The sequence below is a fragment of the Centrocercus urophasianus genome, unplaced genomic scaffold, assembly GCF_019232065.1.
Source record: "Centrocercus urophasianus isolate 14NV4802_14NV808 unplaced genomic scaffold, USGS_Curo_1.0 seq_29, whole genome shotgun sequence".
Classification (NCBI taxonomy): domain Eukaryota; kingdom Metazoa; phylum Chordata; class Aves; order Galliformes; family Phasianidae; genus Centrocercus; species Centrocercus urophasianus.
The window spans coordinates 8,438,965-8,445,746 of record NW_024884855.1 but is presented as its reverse complement, the minus strand read 5'-3'; the positions used below and the strand labels follow the sequence as shown (position 1 = coordinate 8,445,746).

At 58.2% G+C, this 6,782-nt stretch overlaps 1 protein-coding gene across 1 annotated transcript in view; it reads left to right on the top strand.

Annotated features, from left to right (window-relative positions):
- The first annotated feature begins 732 nt into the window (after positions 1-732).
- ALKBH5 (alkB homolog 5, RNA demethylase) overlaps positions 733-6,782 on the top strand; it is a 17,111-nt gene continuing 11,061 nt past the window's right edge. Inside the window, exons 1-2 of the mRNA XM_042827869.1 lie at positions 733-856; positions 1,074-1,857. Coding sequence (XP_042683803.1) covers positions 1,154-1,857 — 704 coding nt within the window. The 5' untranslated portion in view covers positions 733-856; positions 1,074-1,153. The remainder of the gene's footprint in view (positions 857-1,073; positions 1,858-6,782) is intronic.

Genomic DNA, 6,782 nt, shown 5'->3' with positions numbered 1-6,782 from the left:
TGTAACCCCGCACAGGATTTTATACAAGCCCACGAAGCGGGGCCCGGCTGTATTCGTGCTGTGTGCTGTGTGCTGTGCTCACTGCGATCCAACCTCCCCCCGCACTGAGCCCCACAGCTCCTTTCGGTTTCCCCTCAGCAGCCCCCACACCGGGCATGGAGCCCCTGGGTCCCCCCAGCCGCCAGAGGGCGGTAGTGTCCCTGCGCCACGCGTCTCGCAGGCATCTCGCTGGCCGCCCCAAAGCCCGCCGGCGTTATCGCGAGGACCCTCCCCCAATCAACCGTCGGCTAGGACTTCCGGCAGCCAATCAGCGCCGAGTCCCGAGGTGGAGGGGCGGGGCCGCGCGTCTCCGCCGCCGTCCGTCGCGACGCGAAGCGAGAGCGGGCGGAGAGGGGGAAGGGGCGGGGCTTCACTGCGAGGGGGCGGGGCGGCGGCGTGCGCGTGCGCACTGCGAGGGCGGGGCGGGGCGGGCGGCAGTGCCGGCGCGGTGGGCGGCCCCGCGGCGGCGGCTCGGGATGTCGGGCTGCCTGCTGGTGACGTAGCGCCGCTCGCGCCGCGGGAAGGGCTGCGCCAGAGCTCCGGGGCCCTCCGCCGTTTCCTTCCCCGGTCCGGAGCCGGGGCCGGGCCCCGCGTCTCCCCCCGCCATGGGCGCCGGCGCGGTGGCGGCAGCGAGCAGGGCACGGCGCGGAGCCGGGGCCGCCGCCGCTGGGCATGTGCCAGGCTGGGCCGCCGCGTGAGCAGCCCGGGAGCCGTACCTTTGTCCGCCCGCCCGCCCCGCGGCAGCGCGAAGCGTTTTTAAATTTCCTCTCTCTCGCCGTTTCGTCCGTTGCTTCGCCGCCGCTCCCCTGGGCGAGCCGTGAGTTGGGCCCCGGGAGGGGAACGGCCGGGGGAGGGGCGGGACGGGGTGGGTCACGCACCGGGAGCGGGGCTGTGGGGCGGAGGGGTACGGGGAACTCGGGGCCGCGGGCAGGGCCCGGCCCGGCGTGGGCTTGGGGAACGGGCGGGAGGGCGGGTTGGGGGATCCGCTCTACCGGTGTTTGCTCTCACGTTGCCCCCCGGTACTCCCCCGGCAGGGCCATGAGCAGCAGCCCCGCGGCCCGGAGCGGCGGGCGGCCCGGAGAGCGCTGAAGGAGCGGGGTGCAGCGGGCGCACTATGGCCGGCAGCGGCTACACGGACCTGCGGGAGAAGCTGAAGTCCATGATGCCTTACCGGGACGGCTCCAAAGGGCCCCGGGAGCCCCCCGAGCCTCCCTACGAGCGTAAGCGGCGGTACCACGAGGACTCCGGTTCGGATCCCAGCGATTATGAGGAGCAGAGGGAGGAGGAAGAAGCCCGGAAAGTGAAAAGCGGCATTCGTCAGCTTCGCCTCTTCAGCGCCGAGGAGTGTGCCAAGATCGAAGCTCGCATTGACGACGTGGTGTCCAGGGCTGAGAAAGGGCTCTACAAAGAGCACACGGTGGATCGAGCCCCGCTGCGGAACAAGTATTTTTTTGGGGAGGGTTACACCTATGGGTCTCAGCTGCAGAGGAGAGGCCCTGGGCAGGAGCGCCTGTACCCCCGTGGGGAGGTGGATGCCATTCCCGAGTGGGTGCACGACCTGGTGATCAGGAAGCTGGTGGAGCACCGAGTGATCCCCGAGGGCTTTGTGAACAGTGCTGTGATCAACGACTATCAGCCCGGGGGCTGCATCGTCTCCCATGTGGACCCCATCCATATCTTCGAGCGGCCCATCGTCTCCGTGTCGTTCTTCAGCGATTCTGCGCTCTGCTTTGGGTGTAAGTTCCAGTTCAAACCCATCCGGGTGTCAGAGCCCGTGCTGTTCCTGCCGGTGAAGAGAGGAAGCGTCACGGTGCTCAGGTAACTTGCTGTGCTGGCCTCCGTGTGGCTGTGTGCTGAGACGTGGTTGTGTAATGCTCGTTATGAGACAGGCGGGCACGCACCCCGATGGCAGGTTGGGCTCATCTGCCTTTAGACACGCAGCAGGAGGGGACAGGGCGCCCTGCTGTCGCAGTGGATGGTGATGGAAGAGATGGGGGCTGTTTCCTTTTTGCAGAGGTCCAGATCTGAATGTGGTCACTTGTTGGGTTGGGCTTTCCTACAGTTCCCGTGAACAGTGGGAATCCGTATCGAGATACAAAATGGATCCCATGCCCGTGAGCTGGCTGAGACAGAGCTCCTGGTTCTATTCTTAGCTTGGCCTTCCTGACATGACCTTACGTGTAGAGAGGTGGTGTGAGTAGCCTCACCCCAGTCCATGGGTTGAGACAGACAGACCCTCACCTGTGGGACACTGATGGGGGAGACCTGAGCTCAGACCCATGTGGGACCATTCCTTGGAGGCACAGCATAAACGCAGCACGGCAGCAATGCGTGCAGCTTGCAGGCATGAGAAATGCCTTTACTGGTGTTCCTGCAAGCAGGGGAAGCGCAGTGGAGGTAAAATGACCTGCCCAAGGTCATGGAGCAAGCCAGCAGTACAGCTGGGATTGGCACTGGGGAACGCCTGCTTCCTAATTACTGCTGTCCACCCGTGAGTGCACAGAGCCCCAGGCAGCAGGGGGACATCAGCATGGGCTGCTACAAGTGGCCCCACAGAACCCAGAAGCCCCTTGGTACCACGGAGGGAAGCTGGAAGCTGGTGCTGGGGCTTCGTGCCTTGCTGAGCACAAATCCCTCTTGTCCTGAAGGTCAGAGTGCTCTCTGCCAGCAGTGGGATGGCCCAAACTGTGCCAGCAGTGCTCTGAGTGACCAGTGCTATCTTTTGGGGGGAGGGGGGGCTGGTGAACATCCAGGCCAGTTTTTTTCAGGGCTCCCCAGTGGTAACACAATCCTGCACTCCAGCTTGTAAAGCGATCGCTGCAGGGTTCGGGAAGGAATTTTCCCCACCACGTCCGTACGGCGTCGTGCTGTTGACTGGTGCATCAATAATAAATGCCGGGAGCTCACATCACTTTTATCTGGGAAAAGCGGTGCAAACATTAACTAATCCTCGTCGTACCCCCTGCCTTAGGTAACCTGTGCAGATTATCAAGGGATGAGAGAGCCAGCGGGAGGACACGGCAGCAGGAAGGGCTCTCCCGAGGCTAAGGACATTCGCTATGGTGCATGAGGCTGGGGCAGGGAGCGTGCTGGAGAAGGGCAGAGGTCAGCGCTGGGAGGGAGCCATGGGGAAGTGTCCTTTTACTGCAAGAGCACTGCGTGCTCGGCAGCCCCTGGTCTGGCATGTGTGTGAGACATGAGGAGAACTTTCTGCCTTCGTTTTCCTGCCAGCGATGTGAACCCTGCGATGCCTTCCCCTGGAGAAGGTAATGTTTTCACCAGGAAACCACTGGTGGCCCTCGCTGTGAAGCAGGGTTGGGATTCCTGCAGCACTCTCTAGGATGAGGAGCAGCGTTTGCTCCAGGACAGGAGAATCGTGTTTTCTCATCCTTTACACCACTCCTCCAGAACTGCTGGGAAGAGTGGGCAGCTATGGATTCCCAGAATGGGAGTGAGTTCCCTGCCAGGCCCTGTGTGTGTCACATGCAGGGTTCGTGGTCTGGGTGCTGCAATCTGTTCGTTGGAATGGCTGAAGCAGTCGTACTGAGCAAGTCAAGGTATTTTTAATGCCAGAATAGGAAAGTTGGTGTCTGGGCAGCCCAGTGCTGGCTTTGCTAGCTTCATCCAGCAGTTAGATGTTCTCGCTTTCCAGCAAATAATAGACTGTAAAATGGAGATTGTTTCGATTTCAGTGCAGCAGTTAGCAGCTACTTAGCACTCACTTAAGAGTGATTCTGCCAGTGATTCTTCTGTGACGATACTGTCCCGGCCAGATAGGAGCTGGTGGAGCTGGTGGACCGGCAAACCTCCACTCCTCCGTCCTGAGGTCTGAGAGCAGGAAGGAGATGTACGGCACGGCAGGAGGACCGCAGGGGTGCACCTCTGGATCCAGGTCTCAGTCACATTTAAGCCAACTCTCCAAACTTGGCTTTTTCTCCTCCCAGTAAACAGTTGCTAGAAGGCAGTTGCCCTGGAGATAGGGAAACGGCGCAGATAGAAACAGCGTGCTTGAAATGTCTGCTTCCAGCGCTGCAGGGTCAGGGGCTGCTCCGTTTGTTTGTTGCCGTCTGGATTTCCTGGGGATCTAAAGAGAGCTCCTGCATTTCTCTTTGCCCCCACATCTCCAGCCATCTCTCCCCAGGTCATGCATGTCCTCCTCTCAGCAATATGTGCAAAATCCTCTGCAAAACCTGCATGAAGGGTTTCCCCATTTCCTGCCCCTGACCCGATGCTCTCTGTCTCTCCCTGGGGGCAGGTTCAGGTTTGTTTCAGTAAGGCTTTGCCTGGCTGGTAACGTGCCTCGTGGCACTGCGCGTGCAGCACGTTGCTAGTTAAACTTTACAGTCAACCAAAGCATTTGTCTAACAGCACTGTGCTGTTTGCAAATACTGAACCTCCTTCAGGCTGTGAAGTATTCTCTGACGGCATGTTAGGTTTTAAAAGTGTCCTCTTCGAAGAGTTTTGGAGGTGGAACAGGGATTCTGGTGGCTGTGCTGCATACCTTAGGACAAAGGCTGAGCCAGCCACCGCTGCTCAGCCCTTTGCTCTGCCATCGAGGTATTTTTTTTCTCTGTTTGCATTCATAGCACTGATTTGCCCTGGTGTGTTCCAGGAGAGGACCCCCCCAGGCCCTCTCTGCCGTGGCTGCAGGGTTTGTCCCTTTGCTGCACGTCCTCTAGGCCAGGAGGAAATGGCAGCGGCGTGTTGCAGTGCTGCGGGGCTCAAGCAGCCCGAGTCAGGCTGCAGTGCGCCTCAGCCATCGGCTTGCTGAGGGTGGTTGCTCACTGGACCATGTTTATGAGGAGGTTTTTTGTTTTTTTTCCTGTTTAAAGGAAAAACCAACAAAATAATTCAATAAGCATCAATCAATAGAAGCAGTGTGGAGGAGATGGAGGAATTTGCACATCCGCCTGGGGAACCATGTGCTTTTGGAGGAGAGAAAGGGAGCTGGGTGGGTTTGTGGAGGCTCTGGGATGGGCAGCTCCAGCCAGGCTGTGCACTGCAGCACACAGGAGATCGCGACACCTGGAGAGCTGTTGTTGGATTTTCACGTAGTGCATCTGAGCACTGTGGTTGGAAGCGCAAAGCTGCGGTTAGCCAGAGGAGTAAATTGCTAATGGTAACGTTTCCACAGCTCTGAGCTTGTGCACAGGCAGGCTTTGCTTCTGAAGGTGGCAATGCTCTGTGCACAGAGCTGGGCTGCTCCCTGCTGCACGCAGCAGCGCTGGGAGCGTCGTGATGTTTGTCTCTCTTGTTGTCTAGAGGCATGCCTGATGGCAGTGCTGCTCGGAGCCTCTGGGGGATGAACCTGCTTTCTTCCCAGCTGGAGGAACCTCTGCACAACCGCCTGGATTAGACATCTTTCCAGAAAAGTCTGAGCCCTCAGCAAAGGCCCTGGGTGCCTCAGCTTTGCTCAGAGCAAGCCCTGCGTGTGCTGGTGGTGACGAGGCAGAGATCTGTTCCAGTCCTGCTCCAGCTGGTTGATGCCGCATCAGTGCTTTGTGGCAGCAGCTTTTTCAAACCACAGGTGAAGCCTGAGCACAGTAACTGCTCCGGCCTGGCCATATCCAGCCCCTGGAAGTATTTCTCTAGGGATTGTGCCATGCTTCAGGGCTTGCTTTCTGCTGATGTTTATGCAAAAAATCTCTGCTTCTATCTCCATATGAATCAGTAATGTTGTGGCTTTGTGTTAACTCTTCTGGGCTGAAAAAGAGATGTGGGGAGGAGCTGTGAGTACGTAAGATCCAAGAGATTACTTGGGGTCAGGGTGTCAGTTGGGCCTGTGGGTGGCATCTGCACTTCTCGTTCATCTGAAAGGTGCTCTGGGCTGCACACGTCATGCTCAGGTGTTCCCATCAGTGTTCTTGTGGGCAGTAACTTAGGACTTTCTTTCCTGGGTCATTCCTTCTCCTATGCTTTGGTTTTGTCCTCCAGGCAAGAGCAGAAATCCCCGGGCACGTCCTTGATATCCTTATGGGGGTTTTGTTTTAGTGTGTATTTCCCTTCACTTCATGCTCGGGATGTGGCGAGGCCAGGATAGGCTGAGAGGGTTCTGCTGGCACTAGCAGGGCAACCGTGACCCAACCAAATAACCTCTTTTTGTTTCATTGCTCAGTGCTTGTGCAAACCCCTCTGTGACAGGGCTGTGCAGAGCCTGCCCCCATGCTTGGCAAGGGGCAGGCTGAGTTCCCGCCACCAGTATGGCACTGGGGCTGACTGACTGTCCCCCTTAGGGTCTGGAGCAATAGAACTATTGCTTTGGGACCATAAGCTTTTCTTAACACTGCTTTGGGAGCGAGCTGAGAGCCAGTTCGTGTATGGGGATAGCTATGGGAGGCTGAGCTGATGTCTCGCACAGGTCTCGAAGCAGCCATCCTCCTGATGTTTGCTGAGGACGTGCTGAGCTGAATATTAACGTGGATGATATTAATGGATTCGCTGGAGCTTGACACAGAAGTTCCTGGAATGTAATAGAGCATTATTAGAAGCCCCTCTGCATTGCACTGTGGTGCTCTGCAGCCCCCTTGGAGGGGCAGGGGATGGCAAGCAGCCCCTCTTCTGCTGGATCTGTCTTAGGTCTGAGCTGTCTGCTCAAAGTGGCAAATCCCTCTGTGAACAAGAGGTGAGCGTTTGTAGATGAGTGGGTGAATTACCTAACCAGATAAAGGGAACCTGCTCCTATCCCAGAGTGGGTGGGTGTGTGTGTGTGTGTGTGTGTGTGTGTGTGTGTGTGTGTGTGTGTG